The sequence below is a fragment of the Macrobrachium rosenbergii genome, chromosome 6 (genome assembly GCF_040412425.1).
Source record: "Macrobrachium rosenbergii isolate ZJJX-2024 chromosome 6, ASM4041242v1, whole genome shotgun sequence".
Taxonomy (NCBI): Eukaryota; Metazoa; Arthropoda; class Malacostraca; order Decapoda; family Palaemonidae; genus Macrobrachium; species Macrobrachium rosenbergii.
The window spans coordinates 47,568,802-47,593,073 of record NC_089746.1 but is presented as its reverse complement, the minus strand read 5'-3'; the positions used below and the strand labels follow the sequence as shown (position 1 = coordinate 47,593,073).

General features: G+C 33.4%; 1 protein-coding gene across 34 annotated transcripts in view; it reads right to left on the bottom strand.

Annotated features, from left to right (window-relative positions):
• Positions 1-1,964: 1,964 nt before the first annotated feature.
• Positions 1,965-24,272, bottom strand: part of Ctl2 (Choline transporter-like 2) — a 72,730-nt gene continuing 50,422 nt past the window's right edge. For 18 of the 34 annotated variants that reach the window (XM_067105701.1, XM_067105717.1, XM_067105734.1 and 15 more), the window contains 10 exons: positions 24,010-24,184; positions 17,420-17,565; positions 15,291-15,456; positions 14,422-14,653; positions 13,175-13,349; positions 12,690-12,794; positions 7,857-8,014; positions 6,796-6,981; positions 5,710-5,818; positions 1,965-5,334 (listed from right to left, as the gene is read on the bottom strand). In XM_067105701.1, the coding sequence (XP_066961802.1) occupies positions 5,005-5,334; positions 5,710-5,818; positions 6,796-6,981; positions 7,857-8,014; positions 12,690-12,794; positions 13,175-13,349; positions 14,422-14,653; positions 15,291-15,456; positions 17,420-17,565; positions 24,010-24,184 (1,782 nt within the window). In that variant the 3' untranslated portion in view covers positions 1,965-5,004. Of the gene's footprint in view, positions 5,335-5,709; positions 5,819-6,795; positions 6,982-7,856; positions 8,015-12,689; positions 12,795-13,174; positions 13,350-14,421; positions 14,654-15,290; positions 15,457-17,419; positions 17,566-21,213; positions 21,366-24,009; positions 24,185-24,272 lie in introns of all 34 variants that reach the window. The other 16 variants (XM_067105700.1, XM_067105708.1, XM_067105733.1 and 13 more) reach the window with 1 other exon arrangement.

Below are 24,272 nucleotides of genomic sequence, written 5' to 3'. Positions count from 1 at the left end.
TGGGATTTGAGTGAATATCATCCAGCATAGACCTGAAAGAAAGTAAAGAGTAAGATAGGTCTCGCATGGTGTACTATTGTCAGTGATGGCCGACGTATGAAGTGCTATTTGCAGTGCCACATCTAAAATGGCGACATACATATGATGTCACTGTTGCTACTTCTTGCCGGTTGACAGTGTCAACGTGCACTAATACTGGTCGAGACTGACTAAAAGAGAATTCTTTAATATTAGTTAGTCTATCTTATGAAGCCTCTAATGGACCATGAGAGTAACTCCTTTGAGGCCAAACACCGCCTACCAAAAATAGGTTTTTCCTAGGTCAAAACCTGTTTTTTGGTATTTGTTATAGTCTTTTTAAAATTTTGTTTACTGTACAGTACTCTGTATTATTTGACTAGCACTGATAATGTTTCGTAATAATTAGGAAGGCTGTTTTAGATTTTAAGTTCATCATTCTTGTACTGATTGTTGTTTTCCTATTAATTTGTATTTTCAGATGATTTAGTAATATATATTACAGGTATATTTTTTTTCTGATTGTTAGCAATTTTTGTTATGCTACACTGTGTACAATGTTTGCTAGTGGACCTTTTCCATATTGTAATTTTTGTAAAGTGTGGTTTTTTTGTGTGTTTGCTGTGAATTTTTGCTATGCCACAGCTTTTAGGTAAAACATGCCATGCCTTCAGGTAGTTTCATGACAGGGACCCACTCTTCTTCTGCAGCTGCTGCCTAAGTCAGGTGTTTTTGTCCAACCCCATTATTGAGAGTGGTCACAGTTTGTAAAGCAGAGTGCTGTAGTAAATTATGTCTGCCTCTTCTCCATCTAAGTCATCAACTTCCAATTGAGCAATAGAGCTGTCTTCCTTTCTGGTCTTCTGTTGATGTGTCAGCTTGATCTTCACCTGCTCTTTCCCCAAGCCCAGTTCTACCTGCTTGCTGCCCATCATGCATGCTCTAACACCAGCCCAGTTGACTGACCGACTTCCAAGTACTGCTTAACGTCTGTGTTGTGCTTTCTTTGCGCACATACTGGCCTTCCCTTATTTTGCTTACAGTTCAGCCCATACCAGAGGATGATTTGTACCTGTCCCATCTGAAAGTATTTGTTCTTTTCCATGAATGACTTAATGCAACAGCAGATGATAGATGTGATTCTTTCCATATTGCAATACTTGCTGTGTTTGCATTTACAGCTGTGACTGGGCCCCAGCAGTGATGGTTATCCCTGCTGGAGGCTCAGTCACAGTTCCTTCAAGTGGTTGATGCACTTCCAGTAGTGACTGCTCCTCTTTTGGTGACCATACTTACAGCCATTGCTGTGCTGTCATTGATGTTTGCCCTCTTAGCATTGCTGTTTCAGGGGAAGTGGACAGGTACACACCACATAGGTGGAACAACTTAGCGGGCGCTTCCTGATACCCTTTAACAGCTGAGACAAACTGTCCCACCTTGTTTGTTGATGTATGCCACTATGGTGGTGTCACTCAGGACTACCACATTGTGCCCCTCCAGATCTTGTTGGAAAGTCTTGACGTGCCAAACATGATGCTGTTATTTGTAGCACGTTGAAGTTTCCTGGAGTGAACTCTCCTCCCAGATGAGCTCTCCAACCTTTTTGGGACATGTCAAGAGAACAGAAGTAACTCTGGGGGAGGCACACTCAGTGAGGTTCGCTGAAAGAGATTGTGCTTCAACAGCCACCAGTCTAGGTCTTCCCAAACAGATGGTACTCAAAATATTGTTTCTGCAGTCTCTTAAGTTTCCAGCTGTTCTGCTTCCTCCCTTTCATTTTTCATCCTACTTAACTATCCAATTTCTTTTGCTTTACTTTCTCCAATTTCACCCTTCACTTGAGTACAAAACCTTCAAGTGAGCTTGAGTCTGTTGCAAAATGTGACTCGAGCAGCAGCACTGAAGTACTACTTATAACTGTAAAATGAGGATTAATGAAAATATACTTCTTCATTTTATTTATTTAAACTTAATGTGTATATTTTTGTAATAGTTGAGTTATTCAAGAAAAACTGTAGACTACATGTAGTTCTCAAACTGGGATTATTCATAGGATCCATTTTCAGAAAAAATGTATTAATATTTAAGGCAAACTGTACTTGTGCTACTCAAGTATAAAAATATAAAATTGGTCTATCTGCAGCAAAAATGATAATGTCATCCAATAAAATACTATCTACTTTCATAAAGTTCTCTAAACATAGATATACTTCATACATAGCCTGTTTCTAATTTAAAACTAAAATACTTCTAATGTAAAACTAAACAAAATTGCCATTAATTAGTGACATTTTTCTATATGCTAAATCATGTGTTTTCCCATAGTTTTCTGTGAAGGTAATAAAATAAGACTTGCTGACATCTATATATCTTGAGATGGGGAAAAAATCTAAAGTACTGTAGTGTTCTACTGTTCTTAACATCATTTTCTATCACAAAATCATACAAATTTAGGAAGCTGAAAGACACTTTCAGTGAAAATTTATTTGTATTCATGCAAATTCTTGAAAGATCCTATTTGTGGATATCCTTTTCTAGTATACATCCATTTGTAATTCAGTCTGCCAATGAAACTTTTCAGTGCTACCAAATACTTCACTTTAAAAGCTATGATATTATTTATTCATATATCTGTTTATAATGATGTGGGTCCTCTCTGTGTTACATTACATAATGGTCTTAGTTAAAAAAAAAAAAAAATGGATCCAGTTATTCAAGTTTGTATGTGGGCAACACAGAGTATGGAAATTCACTATTTCACCATGTCAAACCTAAGCACAGGTGGTTGATTGCAACTCTTGGCTGTGAATTCTCAAATTACTTATCAGATGTACAATTCCCAACTGTTTTGCATTCAGTTGTAATGTGGGGTAATCATGACCTAAGAAAGTTTATTCTGGTTTTCTTTTACTATTAACAGAGTAGTTTGTAACTCTGGTATCTTCCTTTGATTGAAGTTCAAAAATACCCTATGAAATATAAATGCAAGTACAGTATATATAACAAGACAGTTATAATTATTCGCTATATAAAATATTTTTAACAGTTCAAATCCTTTGTCATCACACTGTATAGTTTAATGTATTACTGTATACATAAATAAATATAACAAGGAATTAAACTAACTTATAAAACCTAAGGAAAATCGAGCAAATGTAATTTACACACACAATGAAAAGGTTTGGTTTTAGTCTGTTGAGGAAATTAGCTGAAGTTGGGAATCTGTACTGAATGCTATCCAAAGTGTCTATGGTTTCTGTTCATAGCTAAGGGTACAACATAAAAAAAAATTTTGAGAATTCGTCACCTGCAATACTTTCTGCCAATAACCTTTTGCCTAAGAGTTCTACTCCTATTAAATCATCCTACAAACAGGTGAGGTACAGTAATGTGTTTCTGTAAATGATCCCACAGCTCTATTACTACAGGTACAGTAAGCCCCCGTATTAGCGTTCTCATGATTTGTGGACTCACTATTCGCGGATTTCTCTGTGGAACATATATACACATTATTTGTGGAAAATCCGCCCATTCGCAGTATTTTTCACTGAGAAGTATTCACTAATTACTGTATTTTCATATCATTTTCATGACTAAATGCACTTTTTGTGATAAAACTATTAAAATACTCAGGTATAAACATTTTTAGAGGTTTTTTGTGTTTGAACTATCAAAATAGGGGGTTTACCGTATTACAATAACTGCAAAAGACAACTTTTCAAAGCAAAATGAACTTTCGTTTTATGGTCTTTTGGCACAGTTACTCTTCCTATATATATAGTACCATATATATCATGATGGAGACCTAAAATTCACTATATTTCTTCAGGTATACCATCAAAGCATGTAAAAAAAATGTCTTTTTCCTTGACCTACAAATATTAAAACTGAAGTAAAAAATGTATAAAAATAATCACACGCTAATTTGCTTTGCTCATCTTTTCCTCTAACATCCAACCAGTAATGAGGTCATGATGAAGCAAAATACTAAGAATGAAGTCAATGGTAAAGATAGTTTTATGCTGGCAAATTAAATTTTTCATAGTAATAGTCCAACATCCTTGTGTATGATAGGGCATTACAGATTTCAATCCAAATCATGTACTGTACGTATTTACTTGAAGTTACATGTGAGCTATATCAATATAAAAAAGTTTTCCTTCTCTAAAATTAAGAGATAAAAATGAATCCTAATATGTTTTGTATAAGCCTGAAGCACATTAATGTAAGGTCAAGATCTTCTAGTACCTCAAAAACATAAAATAATGTGAAATGCATAATAATCATCCATTTGTAAATTAAATCCTTAATATTTATGAGCATGAAATGATGAGAGGAAGAGGTGAGATAATGAAGAATCAGATACAGATACAAATAATGTGTGAGCAATAAAATGGGCAGCTCATGTATGCTACAATAAATAATGGCACGAAGTGATCATTCAGTATTCATGAATAATTATGTTCATTTGTTAAATATGACAGATAACCAAATTAGCTATGAACAGCAATCCCTATGGTCATCATGAAAATAGTAACAACCTTTGGATTTCGAAACTATTACCTGATAAAAAGTAATAGCACTAATTAAGACAGAAGTATAGACAGCAAAAATACTGTAGTACAGTATTCCTCTACAAATGGGAAACCGAACGTTTCACTTTTTCTTATGGTTTCAATAATCATAAGAGTACCCTGTAATGGATAAAGTTTTAGCATATCTCCTTACTAACTTGGCCTCTGGTCGATTTCCATAAGTATCACAAATACTGTGATGAAAAACAGATGCTGATGGTAATAAAAACACCCATTCATAATCTAAAAAAATAACTCATTTTATCTATCTGACCCTTAAAATTAAACTGCTTGTCTTTATAAGAATTCCCAGTTATAAAACAAAACTTTCTGGAAGATATGCAAATCAGCAGGTTCTTCCAGTACCTAAACCATTTAAACATGGAGTAACTCTATCAGAAACATGATTTGATTATTCTTCTTTAAACTTATTTTTCTTCTCCAAAATCTTCATGAGGTCTTTACTCATGTAATAGGGTTTCTCAGAGCTCCCATCATTCCTCTCGCAATCTTCAAGGAAGCACAAAAACAATGTGTCTACAGCCATAGCATACACAGAGAAAAAGGCTGTTGCAATGAAGAAAGTCCCAATGGTGATGATGATGACAGGAGTGAGGTAGTAATTCATAGCAGGTAAATAACTATCTAAAGTAACTATTTCCCCACTTAGGATGAAGAAGGAAGCTATTCCAACAATACCAACTACTACCATTTTTCCAATAAACAGCAGGAAGTCAGTTACCTGAAAATCAGAAAAATACTTTACACTCCTGATATGCATAATTCAGATTCACTGAATGCATCCAATATAAATTTTCTCATTAAGATGGTTAAACTTTTCAAAGGACAATCTCATAAAAATGAAACCTTGCAATTCTCTAACACAAATTTTCTTAGGTCTTCTATCTTGTATTTGTTGGGCAAAGTTTCTTCATTTCATTTTTTCACTATTTTTATTTTAATATACAGTATATGCAGCCTATCTAAGTGATCATCTGATTTTACAAGACACTAGGAGTGACTGTGGTAACATTAAGGTGGAAGCAAAATTTTACTACCACTGAAAAGATAACTGTTTCATGTAAAGATTTTAAAAACTTAAAAAAATCTATCTTACCTTGTCAAGAACAACAACTCGAGCAATGTTCCTCATGATGAGAGAGAAAGCATTCTTGGCAGAAACACAGAAGTTTTTACCATATATGGCACAGTACACATAGGCATTCCTGGAATATACAAGTAATCAATAAGTTTACAATAGGCTAACTGAGCAAAAGTAAAAGTAATATGAAAGTACAGTAACATTAAAGATTTATAAAATCGAAAGGGGAATTGTTCTAAAGTTATCCTCTAAAGGTCCTAGAAGTAATATCTTTAAAGTTTTCACTCCTTTTATAAATAAAAAAAATCCTGTCTTTACTGTTTTCTCCCATTTTGAGTATAAAATTTGTTAATGTTCATAGGTGAAAAGTGTTCATATTTATATGATAAACTGCAAAATATTATTACATATCCTCTAAACATGCCCACTATCTTGTAACCTGTAATACAAAACTGTAACTTCGACATGTCATGCTGTCTATGCTACTAGCATTTAAGATATGAATGGAAAAAATTTTTAATTAAAAATTTAAATTACTGATGGCTACATTTCAATTTCTATTAGATATCAGTCCAGTCCACTTTAACATACCTTTGAAATCATGCACATAAATGCCAAAGACAATGGGTAAACCCCACCTTTTAGGCCTAGGAAGGATGAGTATATTCCATAACTTTTTGATTAACCAAATGATACATTAATAAAGTGCTGTGATTTATGGAAACATTAAAAACCAATTGTTATGTCAATGTAGTCAATCCATTCTGGAGTACTAGGCAAGGTCTGAAATGCTTTATGATACAATAACTAGTTTTGTTTAACACTTTTGAAAGGAAGAGACAAGAGGTCTGAACAGCAAATGAGGTTCATCTTCCCTTCTCTCAGTTACTGATTCAGTGTGAATGAACGGTACAGTTAGTATAATTGGGATCTTGTTGCATGGAAGAAAGGGAATCTATGATTAATGGATAAATACTGAAAAACACGTTATGCTAAAAGAACGTCATGTTAATTTTAAAATACTATAAGAAACCCTGTTCTCTAAACATTAGCTACAATATCCTCCTAGAAGACACAAGAATCTAATCCCCATTGCCTTACCTGTTAATGAATTTCAGGAACTTCTCCAGGCACCAAAGGCAGCATTTACAGCAACACATAAGACAATGGATAATTTTATTGTCTGTCTTCTGCTTGACTTTGTGATCAATGTACTCCAAAATCACACGAATCATCCGTACTATAGCGATAATCAAGGAGCCAAATGCCAATGTTCCTATGTGGTATCTGTAGAAACAAAAGGTGTCAAAGGAATAAGAAACATTCTGCGAGCACTTGATTGGAACTACTGTATTATCCATAGCTTTGTAATATAAACTAGTGTTTGGATGTAAATACCATATTGAAAATACTTTTATGACTCATTTTGCCACTAATAAAATTCTCATAAATATTAAAGTAGCAAACTGATATTTTATTCATTATATGTACATAGCTGACATAAAAAACCACTTTACAAATCGTAACATGAGTAATATAGTTTTTATGTGTAAATTCTGTCCATTCTTAAGGGAAAATCATAAGCCTACATTAACTTCTTCAGCAGATTTGACTTGGTAAAACTGCACAATACAGTATAAGAAATGACAGGGGGCATACTGTATACTGATTTCTTTTCATTGCATTACGCTAGTTTTACTTTGAAAATAAATGCTTAGGTTTTTTGTGTTTAGGAGTAATGAAAATGAAATTAATAGCATAACAATTTTTCATTATTTCTTCATTCAAACTGCATAATTAATGTTCAAGAGTTTGGTTCAAGAAGGCTGACTCAGTGGACTGATTACTACTATAAGAAAATAATTATAATAATAATATGCAATGCAGTGTATTATACTTGAGACAATAGCACCACTACAAACATAAGGCTATCGTTATAAAGAGCAACAAGGTCTAAACACATTTCAGCACTTGGTATAAAGAGTTCGTGTCTACATTTTAATGTATGTCACCACATTGTTTTAAAAATAAAATTCTACATTTTACCAATGGCTTAAAATGGCCCTAAAATAATGTTTTTACCCACTAACTTGTGATTCAGAATCACCTGAAAATTTGTATTTCTGCAGTTTAACTCAATACTCAAAACCCCATCACAGTACCTCAGAGTTCTACCAAAACTTGAGGTGACAGGCAGTGAAGGGACATCTTTAGACTTGTTGAAGGCCCAATACCAGGATGCAAAAGCACCAGCCAAAACCATCTCGCCAAAGGCAGACACAAAGAACATAGCCCAAAAGAGAGCAAAGACATTATAGATCTGTAAGTATAAGAATAAACTGTCACAAGGCTGAACCAACAAACTAAGGTATCTATTGTAAAATTTCAATTCACTCATAAAATTCTATCTGATACAGAAGATACATACTTGAATTATTGACTAAATTTTTACCTTATAAACATTACATAACAAAGAGAAGAATCACATAATCTTGAGAAGTCTTCATTCTCTTCTTACAGTAACAGTTTGTAATCACACAACATACAAAAATATACAAAACATAACTTATTCCCAAAATACAAATCAAATGTGATACGTTGAAATTCACTATCAAAATATTATAGATATTTTCACCCCTAAATAATTACATACAGTATTCTTCAAACTATGCTTTATGATGTGTAAATGAAAAAGAAAATACGTAAGTAAATTAATTTCACATTAAAAGATTATCAAGAGTGACAATCAAATGGATTTTTACTGTTTCAAGAGATTTTAGAATATACAGGGAAGTTTTATCATCCTTCCTTAACAGAACCTTTTATTTATTAAACATACACAAGATTAACACGATCCTTAAACATTTCACAAGATCCCTCTTATTTTACTTATGCATATCTCTCATTCTTGAGAAGGGTTTCATTTTTCCCAATGTGTATCCAGCTAATTATGGATACAGTAGTCCACTGCTCACTATATCAACAAATATCGTTTCAGTGCCTTAGAGAGCTGGAATTAAGGAAAGATCCCAATTCCATGGATACTGTCATGTCAAACTCTTACCACTGGGCAAATGAGTTTCAACAACTACAGGGACTAGCCACCACTCATGTGAATACTTGAGTTGATGAAAGGTTGAATTGCAATGACCTAAAATGAAACTTTCCCCTTCTAAACAAACAGTTGGGAATTCAGGCAGAAAATGAGTAAGACACAAAAGCGGAAAAAAAAAGTAATTTAATGTTCAATCCTGTATGGAGAAAATTTGATGCAAAACCATTTATGATGATGATGGCTGATGCCACTATTTCTATCCAGAAGTGTCAAGAAGGCAAATTTACTGAAAAGCTCAATGATAACTTCTCTCTAATTTCCTGATGCCTTTGGCAACAGAAAAATCCTGATGCTGAAACTCTGAGAGTCATCCTGAACTTTCTTCCCCATGTTTACCTACCTTTACATTCTGGGATGCAAATCTCTCTATTGTAATCTTAACCTGTAAGCCAAGTTGGCTACTGAAAGTAACAATAATGGAAGGGTGCAGGGAAGGGGGGGGGGTGTTTCAGAGAGAGAGAGAGAGAGAGAGAGAGAGAGAGAGAGAGAGAGAAACAGAAGTGGGCATACACTTCCAGTACAAGCAACAATTATGAAAAACAACTAAATGGTTATACAATGCCTAGTCAGCTAACCCATAAGCAGCATACTAAATGCAACCTATGTAACTGCAAAACCTAAATATCCTACCAGAAGGTGAAAAACCATAAAGCACCTCAGCACTTGTACTGTACATTCACTCACGTGGTGTTACACCATTACTACTTGCAAATGGGTTCCATAGGAGATACTACTTGCAGTGTCCTTAGGTAGCAAATGGTAGATGCAATTAAAGGTTATCTGTTGCAACCCTTCAGCTTCAACTGTATTGTTTTCTGCCTAATGCTATTCATCCATTCCCCTTTTGTTTTGCTCACCTAACAGTCCAACTGCTATAACTTGCTCTTTAATTCTGACTTAAGTACACATCCTTGGGTGAATTTTATGAGAGTCCTAAAGTGTACTCCTCCTGCTAAAATTTATATAATCAATCTGTACATCTGAGATATTTAAGGGAGGGTAATGATTGAAAACTATGGTATACTGTATCCGCTGCTGCCTAACACTAGCCTTACTATTTTTATTCCAAGGGAAATATCCAATAGTATTGTGATTACTTTTTAGAATAAACATAATTAGCTGGACTAACTTTGATCCAATATGTAGAACTGTGATGAGAAAACACCAGGAAATTTCATAACATTCTGTAGTGAGATGAAATGAAGGATCATTCATTATGTAACAAGCAGGGACTTCCCCCAAGCAGCAGGATACTCAGCTGGGGGAAAACTCAACTCTACTTCATTCAAAAATAAACTCCATCTCTTTGCTAATTGCTGAGTAACATGCACAAGTAAAATAGGAAGTTGCTCATTATATAGATACTTGCAAGTTTAAATACTATATTTTCTGATTAGAAACAGTGAAGCAGACTTGTGCCTAAACCAGTGATCATATTTTAACAAAAGATAAAAAAAATAAAATTATGAAATCCGTGAAATAACATGATGAAATGTACAAATTTCTGTGCACTAACACATGATGAAATACTGACATAAAAGATGAAATACAGTATTCATGTTTGGGTTCTGTGCTTTAACACATAAGTAATCCACGACTATTCTCGTGCACTGTGAACAGCTCTATACTGTACCTGCAAAAATACTCTCAAATCATCGTTTAGCTGAAACGATAATTTTAATTTATGTCAAGAACAAAGTTTTTTTACCAGAGCCTGAAACTTCAAATCTACACTAATGCTCCTGATAAGATTGCTATTTATGAATTAAAGGATCTCAGGCTACCTACATAATTACAGTCATAAGCAGCTTTCAGAATAAACAAGTATGAATTAGCTTCTTTTATCCCATAAAAATATTTCTCCATATAAGTATTGTTTCAAGAAATTTTATACAGGTTACAAGGCTCTTCATTTTTAAATGCAATTAGAAATATGGCAACCAAGAATGGTACACCTAATATGAAGATTTTTTTTTAATATATATGCAATTTTATTAACTTTGCACATCATAATCTCAGTAACTAGAAACAGTATGTGCTTTGGAAAACTCCTCTGAGTTGAAAGTCTTAAGAAAATAGCTGAAATAGGTAATCCTAAAGCTTACAATTAATATTCAAAACACTTAAATTCTGTTTCCTCCACTTTGGCCCGAAAATTCAAATAATAAAATAGATTCTTTATTTTCAAGGGATCAAAAATGGGTTTGGGAATGGAAAATTATGCCTCCTACCTCTGCACATCTCTCCTAATTCTACCTTGCCACCACATAAAAATATTTCTGATTCTTATATGTGCCTCAGTTCAAGGAAACCAAGTCAGTTCCTGCTGGGTAACTGGACATTGCTCAATATTCCTCATCCTCTGGTAAGGCTCCCAATCAACAGTAATGGCAAAAGATCTTCATGAATCACCCCTTCAATTGGCTCAATTTCCTCTGATATGAATGATTTTTATTACCCTACATTATTTGAACAAGACCACCAAGTCACATTTTTAAACAAGCATAAGGCTCAGCTTAAGTTGTTCTTAATGAGAACTGAAAATTGAAGCAAGATAAAGTATAAACATTGAACTTCCAGGATGAGACTGGAGGGAATGGAAAAAAAAGTCAGACAGAAACCAATGAAGCCGAGGTCAAAAATACCTCCTAAAGAGTCTGAGGATTTGTAACAGACCTTCCCCATGCATTCCAACTGTGATTCTCAGTAATGTACAGTCTTGCCTTTCTGGAATCTCTTATTTTCATTGTAAGTGGCAACCATATCTCTACTGTGTAGAGAAACATCTTTTGTGAATTTTTATTGTTACTATTGGTATACTCCTATATAGAAATAGTCCAGCAATTTCTTTCCACTACTCTTTCTTATTGACCTCTCAGTACTGCTCTCAAAATTAAGTATGTGACCAGGGTAACAAATATCATCCTAGATCTCCAGTGCTTCACTAATAATTTTTCTGAAGCACACTAGGTACTGAAAATTCCTTACTTCATGTATATTTTGCAATCCAGCCAATAAAAGCCAATGTGTGATACCTGTTTCTAGGAGATACTAGAAACCTTCATGACATATAATAAGTGCTCTATTATTTGAGTATCATGGAAAATATTTCATATCATGGGTGATGGGAACATAATATAAAAATTAAAAATGAAGAGCTTCACTAGAAAGACTGCCCACATCACACACGAAATAAATAAAAGTAACTGGCAGGTGAAATGGGTCTTCCCCTATCAAGGACATTTCTTCTGGCCAGTTACAATCTCTCTCATTTTAACCCACCTTTTATGCTTACTTTTTTTGCCTAAAGCACTGAAAATTTTTCTGTAAAGTAGTACAGTACAATTTTATCTGTAAAGTAGTACAATTTTGTAAATTGTCTCATTAATTTTGTACATAATTTACACTATCTTGAATAAAAAATATTAAAAAAGCAACTTACTGACCAGAATATCTTGCCTTGTAATGTTTTGCCATATTTTCTTATATAATACTCCAAAGAAAATTTTCATTTCTGTAAAAGTTTAATTCATGGGTGGAATTTTCTGTGCAATCAAGCGATAACTCATCATATGAGTGTACAAGAACAAACAGTAGCATCTCAAATAGTAGTTCATGGGTGTACAATAAAAAAAAAAAAAAATCGAGGAAAACTGTCCCTTTTAGCTAACCCCATGTAACTTTTGTAGCAAGCACACTCCTATACTAAATGCTACATAAAATCCCTTACTAAGAAATGATGAAAAAGAAATAATGATTTTGAATTATTACAGTGATACTCATTGTAAGCAGATATTTAATTCATTAATCTCTCTTATAATTATTCTTATTATAAACATTATTGGTGTCAATGGGACTCATCATCAAACAAGGTACTTACATGAAGTCTCGGAATATTTGGGTCTACATGATAGTCAAAGAACTGGCATGAGGCTTCTGGGCATGATGTGTTACTGAAGGTCTTATAGTTGCATGTAGCATTTTCCTTGAAAATTACAACAATAATCTTAATATAAAGGCTTCTTAGTTCATATATATACTATAATACATGTAACCTGGTCTAGGAATATATAAATAATAATTATATGTAAAATAAAATCCTTGATTCTGCAGCTTCCAAACCCTTCTAGCACAAGATCTACTGTATTGCAGGATTCAGACTACACATAAACTTTAGTTAAATATAACAAATTAAAAGATAAATTATACTAAATGAATAAAAGTATGGAATTACTTTAAAATCCTTATACAATTACACTAACTGAGAGTACAAATTCTGAACAGTATCCACTATATTATTCTTGAGTACTGGATTAGGGAGTTAGCATAAACAATTTTTGAAACTCATAGGAGAATGCTGCTTACTTTTATACCAACTGCTTCACATTTACATCCGGTGCTAGGGCACATGATTCTGTACTGTGCTTTTCCCGCAGATGAAAGATACAAGGCGACAATACAAAAGAATCCCAGAACTATCAGCTGCATAATGTATGGTATAATGGGGAAAAACAAAGTTGACATGATGTCGCCAACAGCCCTGCAATTGAAGGAGTGTCTCATTAAAATTTATGATACAGCACCATGAAAGCTTAATTGTATACTCATTAAGAGTAAGTTGTTGGCTAATAAACATTCCTCCCATCTCTCTTCCTATTTAATATATACAAATATATTCATTATAGATACTTATGTACTGTTAGATTTTCTTAACCCTCACAGTCCAGACTAAATATGTATTAAGCACACCCTTAGACCGAGCTAAATGTATATTAAGCACAACCCTAGACTGGATTAAATTTAAGGATGGCCAATTTAAAAAAATAACACCTCAATGAAAAGAGGAGATGAAGATATGCATATGCATATGGTATAAGAAAAAAAAATAAAAAAAAAATTTCTTTAACTTCCAGGGGAAGTTGAAAGTGAATATTTCCAAATCTGTGCAGGGCCTCTTTTCCAAAAGACAGTCGTAAAAATATGCTAATTTTACCAAGTTATAAATGTTTTTTCTAATAATTTTTTTATTTTATTTTGGAAAATTATAACTACAGCTTACACATTATCATAGCAGGTAAGAATTAAAATCTTTAACAAATTCTGAGTATATTTACTGTAAAATGTTTACGAGACATCCTGGGATGGGGAGCTGCAGTAAATTCCCCTAGGTCATTTCAAGTCAAACTGATCTCCCTCTATCCTCTACTGAGCTACTAGAGTTGCCAGAAGTCATTTATGGCCCATGAAAGTGATCTAAACAATTTTCCCACAAAATTCATTCAAACTGTATGGTGCATAATCTTGAACATACATATATGACCCAAAATCCACCCCAAAGCTATAAGTAAACATATATATATGTCACCCGGCCACAAGGGGTTAATTTTTTTTTTTTTTTAATTTTACTTCCTTTGTCCCTGGTTTTCTTTCATACAGAAAATACTGTATCAAAGAATTAATTACATAAATCTATAAATTACTCCCTGTAATTATGAAGATTTGAAGAAACTTGATAAGTAGTTCAGCTTGGGAGTTATTTTATCCAAAGTCACAAGATAGTTAATGTTGTTTAAGTGTCTGAGCAACCTAAAGGAAAACTAAAAGATTCTTACTTGCTAGCTTGTCCAATGAGGGCAATTGCTATGTTGATTCGCTTCCGCAAAAATATGAGAACAAACAAGCACACCAAGAAGACTGTCAATGTGATGATGAACAAAATGAGCCATGTTGTTTCTAATTCTCCATACTTGCTGAACTCAGTGGTAAACTGAAACTCAGGCATGGTCATGTTTAAGGTTCCATCCTTACGCAACGTTAGGTACTTGTTCATGGTGTAATAACAACCTGCAAAGTATAAAAGTTTAGCATCCAAAAGTCTAAGGTATTATAAAAATCAATGTGAAGCTGAATTCTGAAAAATGATAATTATTCTATCTGTCCACTGATTATTCTTAAACAAGTAAGCTTTGAAACTTAGTACCATACAGTATTATAATGTAATGGAAGAATATCATTTCCTTTTCCCCTTGACTAACCTTCTACAAAATGACTGTAAGACACAGGTGACATGAAAATATCGGGTGGTGAACATGAGCTCAAGCAAGGCCCTAACATACCACCAGGTCTTAAGTCCTGACCTTTATAGCTTTATAATATTTTTGTTTAATTAGCCCCTTTCTATTTCTCTTTGTTCTAAAGTAAAATTTGTTAACTGTAAGAAAAAATCATTTATATTATTTTATTCTTCTCCTGTTTAGCTTGTTTTCTCCTGTTATTTTCTAGATTTACTTTGCTTTTGTATCAGTAACTTTATTTAATTTTTACTTAAGCCATTTTTCCCCCCACAGTAGTAATATCAGAGTAGTAGTAGTATTATCAGAGAGTAGTATGTGATGAAGTGACAATCATCACGATCTCCATATCATATACTATAAAATGAAAAAAAAACAGCAACAAGTTACAGCTTAAAGAACTGACTCACCAAATCCAGAAAGCCCAACAAATGCCACCAGGGAGAACCAAATCATAACTGCTGATATAAATCTTAGAAGGAATATCCACAAGAAGGACACAAGCATTGCCACAACAAATCCTCCCAAGATGATCCACCATGTTGTTTTGATATCTTGGAAAACTCCCTCAGCTACCTGTTTCAAAAGAGCTTGTTACTAACATATCTCTCCACCAATTTCTCACATGAAAGAAAAATATTGCCAAATCAAAACTACTTTTCACATATGAATGAAAAATATTATGAAATCAAAACTACTATTTCAAAAGGTAGAATTTCAGAAAATAATAACTATAAATTGTACATACAGATGCTTTATACTAAAATCTTTTCATAAGCAAATTCACATAGTGAAGATTTAATTTTGCACTGCAAAGAGTGAGTTCATGAACAGCAGTCCCTTAATCTTAGCCAATCCAAAAGTCAAGGATTCAATAACTTATTAAGACCTTTGAAATCAGAAACACTTTTATACAGTTTTCAGAAACCAACTTATTGTTGTAACCTTTCAAATTATAAATAATGTATTCTAAATGTACTGAATTTTAAATATATATAAGTATATTCCTGTAAAATGAATTTAGTGAACTGTTCATTTAAAAATCTTTGCAAAAAAGTTACAAGACAGTAGTAAGGAACCTATGCTTCAATTAACCATAAGAGATTCAGCTGACCTATTTAACACCCACTGTTAATGAGTGAAATTCAACATGTTTGAGCTATTAAGAAACTTGAATAATTTATGGAATAAAAAATGTCAAAAAGAATTTTAAGAATCTCAATTTCTAAGTATTTTTGTTGCACTACTGTCATCACCAAAAATTGCACCATTGCTTTCAATTCTGACGAGAAAAATTTAGGTGGGACTTGTCATTCTACTACGACAGCAAATTCTTCATCAGGACCTAAGTGAATCATCAGCATTTACTGCAGGTTGCTGAAATTCAGAGCAGCATTGCTCTTAGCTGTAAGCATTATTTTTGGTCAGGTATTACAGATGGGTGTGAGCTCGAGCTTTACACATTTTCCTTGGAAGATGCTTCAATACTGGTTAGGTTTCTGTTGTTATGTTAAAAGACTTGGAAAAAGACTCACAACTTGCCTCCTGCTTCACATGGTTTTCTAAATTCAAGTTTACAAAATGAACAAATAAAGCCATATCGTTGATGATGTTCAGAACACTGTATCCTATTACTGTATTAAACAAAAAGCTTCAGATAATTTCATGCATTCATGTACAGAAAATCTACTGTGAAGCAGGCTCTGGCAATATTCACTCTTCAAAATATGACATTTACTTCAAGATTCTTCTTCTTTACTAAGCAAAATGAACTGTTTGCCCTTACCTTTTCTTTAATTTACAACTACAAGAAACCCATACCTTGGAATGACATTCCTACAAAACAAAGGTTATACACCTAGCTTTACAAATAATAAACTGTTTCAGCTACAAAACAAAAACAAACAGATAAATGCATTGCATACATTACTGTGCACAGCATACCAGAAAATAAAGTTCAGGATAAGAAGCAAATAAGTTTTGTAGCAAGCAAAAAAAAATAGTAGAGCTAATTATTAGTTAAGCATATTAAAACTCATCAGTTTTATAGAAGCTTGCATGCAAATCTACAGTAACAGCATTGGAATGAGTATACTACTTTAATATTTTTGATATATACAAAACTCTGATATACAGATTTTACATACAAAAATAAAATTAAATTCTTAAAAATATAGTACCACATTCAGGTGATAAATGCACAAATTGGAATCAACAAATCTGAAGCTCTGCAGGACACAAATTTATATATAAAAAAAATGAAGGAAAAAGTACTTACATATACATGTAGTGTACTTTATACCTTGGTTTGAATGAAACTGAAAAACAGCCTAAAAAAAGGGAAGTCTTGAAAAGTATATGTTGTAAGCACTTGCTCAGGAATTCATTTTCCAAAATACGTTTAGAACAAATTGTTTAAAAAACAGCATATTATTAGGCCTGACTACAAAAAGAAAAAAAAAATCCAGCTGTTTTAATAGACAAACATAACCACCAAAACATGAATCAGTCACTGCAGCCACCAAACCTTTCTCATTACCTCTGAGGCCTGATAGAATTTTGCAAGGTATTTTGAAGCATCTGCAAGTAGCTTCCCTGTTACAGTTTCCTCATCAACATTCTGAATTGCTGCACCTCCCATTGTAATATTTCCAGCAGGGACTTTGGGAATGCAACGTCCTGCCACTACAACAAAAATCCTTCTTTAGAATTCTTGTAGGTAACAGCTATGCAGCATATCAAGTATACAAAGTATGTTTGATCTGAAATTCTTTTTAAGCAAAAATTGTTCCTATAAATACTATACTGTTCTACCATAGAAAGCCCATAACTCTAATGGGGAGCTACCACCCACAATTACACATTTGAATTACCCTCAACCATACTAAAAAGAATGAATACCTAACCTTTGCTACGGAAAACGGTAAGATATTTGTCTTTTGAAAAGTCGGATCAAAAGCATTAAACACTCTTCCACTTATGATACTTCCAACCAATTATGAAAATTAAAAATACTTTTCACTTCCATTTAATAACAAGTCTCACGATAATTTCACAAATTTGTCAAAATACAAATAAATTTATTCTAAGGATATTAGGGTAACTTGCATACCTCCACTTGACTTTCATTACAGCTCAACAACTCCATAGTTTCAACATATGTAGCAATGTTTTAGCAACTCATAAATCAGAACCTGCAACCTTTGGTTTCAGTAAGTGAATAATTTTGAAAGACAATAAAGATATAAACTATGGAAACAAATGAAATGGGCTAAATACTAGTGCAAACAACCGTAACTCATTCATCAACTACAGAAGTTAAGTTTTGATACACTGGTACTGTACTTTAGTGCCTTTGGGTCAGTAAGCAATACTATCACCTGCTAGCTTTAACAAGCGCACAGTCCAGTTCTTTATTTAGTTTTCCAGGATTCTATACACTTCCTCCTTAAGAACAAGATATCCAATATCAGGAGGAAATTTCTTTTCAATATGTAGATTTCTTTTTGCAATGGGTACATGAGGTCTGTAATACAACTTTATGCAATAGTTCATGGGCAGCAACAGGGAAAATGGAGGAAATTTTGATAAGGTGTGACCATAAAGCTTTACAATTCATGGCTGGAGTATAGTGGGAAGAATATATTCTGAATGAGAAATTGGTGGAGAGGTGTGGTATCATGAGGTTGGAAAAATGACTTTGATGTTTGCATGTGATGAGAAAAAATGAGGAAATGAGAAACATATGGAAGTGACATGACAATGACTTGTAAGAAGACCCAGAAAATCATGAGAAAGGGGATTAATGAAGACCTAGACTATATAAGGGTTCGGGTTGAAAGAGAATAGGGTAGACAAGTGTACAGAACTCACTTAATACATCTAACCCTATAAAGGGAAAGCTGATCAAAAACATAATGATAAATTTTCCTTTGTATTGATGAATGCTATGAATCTAATGCAGGTTTGGTCTTTATCAGCATCAGAATTATTGCTGTATTGCGTACTCTAATTTACTATGCACTGTTTATTTATTAATGACCATGAACATGACTAAATCCAGTCTGGGTACAATTAAAATGTTTCAGCTAGTTACACTTTCTGCAATGTCTATATTGGGTTAAGATCCGGTATGTTTCAACATTCATACCAGCTTCTTGTAAATATATGCAAAAAATATTCCAATTAATACATAAGTTTCAAGATAAGACCTTAAAAAGCTTCTATTGCCAACAAAAAGGAATTCGAGACCAGCTGAGCTGCTCTACCTGATTATTATTATTATCATTATTAAAATAGCTTCACCAAACCACTGAGCTGAAACAGCACAAAAAGGATGGTTGGAGAAATCTGGGATCAGTTGGGATACTCTACCTGAGAAAGCAAAAGGGGATGGTTGGCAGAATCTGGCAAAGACACTTTGTATTGCACAATGTTTGAAAGGTTAGTTAGTTTGCTTAGTAAATGAACAATTATAAAAAATTATTAGAAACTTGAATACTTAACATACACTGCTAAATACAATGAATCTTAATGCTATACAGTGATCACATCCACCAGCTTGTACTAAAGACCAAGAAAAACACCTAAGTAGCCTAACATGGTAAACTGGGAAAAATCTTTCATCGTCTCCAAAGGAGATTGAATTTTTTCAGTATTTTCAGTGAGGAATGCATCATTTGGTATACATCTATGAACCACCTCAGATACAAAAAAGATACATCAATTCGAAAGATACACTTACTCCTTCAGTAGTTTCACAAATATATACACATTCTACAATGAGCATCACAGAACTCTGAAGTAATCATGAACATGAGAACAGAAATCAATTAAATTATCAGAGCAATGAATCTTTTGCAAAAGTCAGCCTAAGCCTAATTACTCATGAAATATAAGGCTACAGATTCTAACAATTTTACTTAGAAGCAAAGCTCCCAAAATAAAGCTATCAGCATTGCTACCAGCAGTTTACCACTAACAGCAGCTACATTTGGGGGCAAAAACTATTAAAACCAATAACCTAGCTTTCACACAGATGTTGCATAACAATGGGGAAATAATGCCTCATGTCCGGTAATTTGCAAGCATAAGAAGACTACACCAGCTACAATCTTCTGTTTCCTGCTTAAAAGTAATTATCAAAATTTATACCTATTTTGATCTATACAGTACCAGTAAACTTTTTTCCATTAAGATGCAAACTTACATCATGTACTATGCCTGTAAATAATAAATTATATCAAATTACTATCAAGAAAATATTTCAGAATATCATCTTATAAAATAGGTTCTCACACCACTGATCAAAATCTGAAAAAAAATTATGAAAAATAATTCATAAAAACCTGTAAATTTAATAAATTACGATAGTTTTAAGTTGGAAAGCTTCAAACCCCTTATATTTCCATTACCTAGTCTGTTTATTCTAATATTTGGTATCTCAAATTTCAAATATCACTAGAACAATAATACTGATAAATAAAAAGTCTACAGCTATCATAAATAAACATATATTATCTGTTCACAGGAAAACTTTCTCCACCCTGATAAGTTGGCCACTTCAGCCTTACTAATAATGCTGCCACCTTGGGTACCTAGTTTTATCTTCAAACCTAATTTAATGGGGCTCTATTACTCATAAAGGATACTGGTTCAATATTTACTGGAATTCTGGGTATTCATAAAACTCTATGCAAGACAAAAGCAAGAATGTATAAAAGTTGGCTAATGCAGAAAGTTTCCATATACCCGTAAGGCCAGCACCCATGCAAATTGTGAGGTGCATGTAAGATTGCTTCCAATTCCATAAAATTACTAATGTACAACATGACCTTGTCATCAGCAATCACCTATCCACTTGCCCTTGAAGTACATGCAGTGAAAACTTAGTACAGAAATCAAGAGAGTTTAACTGTGAAAGTCTCCATGAGCATCTCTGTATAAAGAACCCAAACCCAGTTCTGAAAATACAGTACTTCACGGCATCTTACAAATACTGATGAAGCATCTCATAGTAGCTTGGCATTATACATTCATGTAATTCATTTGCAGTCAGTATGCTCAGCATAAAAATTGCTGCATCTGCAGTAGAATGAGATCTATCAAATAAAATCAGGTATATGAGCAACTACATTACTAGCATGAAAAAATGTTGCCACGCTTGAAGTGGTACAGTATTTGCAAAATCAGCCTCACTATACAAGTATTAGTATTAGTATTGTTATGAGAGAATGAAAGAATTTTAGAGATGCTGCTAAAGAAAGGTGAACCTCTGTGCATTATAGTTAGTTCATTAAGCTGAACATTTTGTAGTAAAAGAGGAAAAAATACCTCCTGGAACTTGGCAAATCGGAAAACATATTTCATTGCCTTCGAGAGATATTCAAACTTTTCAAATTTGGACAGGCCGGATGTTGCATCAATAGAATTCATGATACTATCAGCAAAGAACGTAACATTTCTCGGGATGCATCTACGAGCCACTGAAAATACAGCACCATAACATATTTTTGCTAAGTTATAATTATCATTACTCCTGAAAAAAGTAACAAGCAAAACTGAAATTATCAAGGAGCATTTAAGAAGAACAGCAATTCAGTAAATTATCAGAATAACAATTCAGTAACCCTAAGGTTTCACTGTTACGATGCCAGAGAACAGAATCTAATAATCTTCATTGAGCAAATCAATATACAAAAAATGCTAAAAAAAATAATGCAATAATAAGACCCTATTCTTTTAGCAAATCTCTCAAACTACAAGCAAACTTATTACTAACCCTTAAAGCCAAGAAACTTGTATTCAAGATTTCCCAAAACTTCCTAGAGGATTGGATTCCAATGAGCCGAAAGCTTGTTTACCCCAGTAACTTACAAAGAAATTCTAACAAAACCCAAGCCACGTCTGGGAGCTTTCCGGTAAACGTAGCTAGATTCGCCACATTTTGTTGTATTTTCTGTTAACCATATTCACCCTTTCTCTGCATAGTTTGAGTTTGGTATAAAAAAAGGAGTAGTCTTCACAGTTTTTCTTGGGAGTGGGTGTAATTACTGCCAGTGTTAAATGTGATTCTTTTATGTTGACAAACTTTATATGAGAGAGAGAGAGAGAGAGAGAGAGAGAGAGAGAGAGAGAGAGAGAGAGAGAGAGAGAGAGAGAGAGAGAGAGAGAGAGAGAGAGAGAGAGAGAGAGAGATTTAAAACTACTGAAGCAATGTATTTCATTTCATTACAGTACTCCATTGCCAAAATGAAAACACTCAAGATCATCACCATCAAAGCCTTTGTACTTCAGTTTTCCCTTTATGGCATTAAGATATGTAAAATGGTTCTCTCCACTCCCAAAGGCTCAACAGTAGCACCTTGCTGCACTAGCATGTATATAATTTAGATTTTTAAAGATTTTTTTTTCCTACACATTACTTTGTAAAAACTTGGACACATACTGCAGCCCCATCCTGCCCATACTTTAATCTAATCTACCTAATGAAGCTTTCACTTAATTGTTTCATTTCTGGCTCAATGGTTATTCAAAATTTTTTTAAATAACTCTAGCTTCTTTCATTATTTCTTAATTACAGTAATTCTTTTTGGAAAAAGACTGGAACAATCCCCTTTTAAATAAACTTGAATTCCTTTACCCAAGGTTGCTTTGTTCCAAGAAAATCTGAAGGTGATCTAATGAATCTGAAGAAGTAAAAAAAAATATGTAAAGTTCACACCAGACTGACATATATAAGTACAGATGCAGGACAATTTTGTTCAGAAAAGATCACTTGAGCTTTCAACTCAGGTGAGTTAACAGTCGTCAGATCTAAGGGTTGCTTACTAGTGTTTAACATTCAAATCATCTTTGTTTAACCAAACTTCTATTTCATCACATGACGCCAGAAGACTTTAACTGTAATCTGAGTCCCAGCTCAAGGCATGAGTTAGCTTTATGCTTACGAATTTTTTAGCTTTTGGTTTCCATAGCTTTGAGGGTTAGCAGGATCTAAAATACTGAGTAAAATTAACACTTTAAAATATTTATAAAACGATATTTAAAATATAACGAATATTATGTTACTGTACTTGAACTAGTCTCTGAGATATGAGAACAGCACCAAACTACCTCCTGTTTAAATGTTAAAAATTGCTCCTGTTTAAATGGTAAAAATTCAATTAATATCCATTCTGAATAAGGACTTACCAGAAGTCTTTCCTTATCAATATTATTACTGCTGTTGATTAGTTACACAAGATCATTGCATCTAATTTCTAGACTTTATGTGTGACCCACAGTAAGAACAATTAATTCTGTCACTACCATTACAATTAGACATTACAACCTATTCTAAAATACTTAAACACAACAAAATCCATTATTGTATTATGAAAATCTATTCAGAGGTCACCAACCAATAAAGGAATGACTTTTACATGCTAACCTCCTTAACACGGGAATCAGTCCATCCATATTACATATGAGATATGAGCCTAATAGCCAAATACTAATCCACTGTGATTTCAAGAACCCATTACAAAGCCTCAGTACTTTATTCTTGAAACTGGGTCATGTTAGTACTACTATTAAAATTTTCACTTTGATGAATCTTTTAGAAATAATGTAGGTCTCAAACCACTAGCATAGTTACTTTAATAGTTCTCCTTGAATGGGGGAAAAAAAAATTCTTTGACATTTGCTCTTCTGTCAGTTTTGATTACCTGCCCTTCATTTTGAGCAAGATCCACACATTAAAATGTACAGCATCCAAGAATCAATTTTATAAATACAGTAATGTTGATTTGCACAGAACATGAGCATGCAGATTTACAAGGGGTAAAATCTTAATACTTTGAAAATAGAAGGGACAATTGCTGCATATAATGCTAGTGATGTCTTGCCTCTCCCAGTGAGACTTTCATATCCAAATATAGTGGGAACAAACAATTTTCAAAATCTCACTTAAAACATCTAGACTTAAATATGTAACAGAGATCTGCATATGGCTGAGTAATCTAAATTACCAATATAAACCTGCAACATTGTATTTAACATCTCTGCAGTCATATGCGCTTGAGATAGATCTTTACTACATAATCTGTTAAAAGTTTGTCAATAAGCTCATCAGTATGCTTTACTTACAAGGTTTACTCTGCACATAATAATATGCACAAATGCCATTCTTCACTAAGTCGTATGGATCTCTCGGGTCGGTAACACCATCAACACCTTCAATACAAATGAGTTTCGATCGAATACTATTATCTGAACCGGGTTTGTAAAACCAGTTTTCGTGGGGGCACTCCTTTACACAAACCTAGAAAAATAAAACAAACAGCTGAGCATGTGTGGAAAGAACAAATCCATAGTATCAAACTCATGACAAAAAGAAAATCCTATGGAAA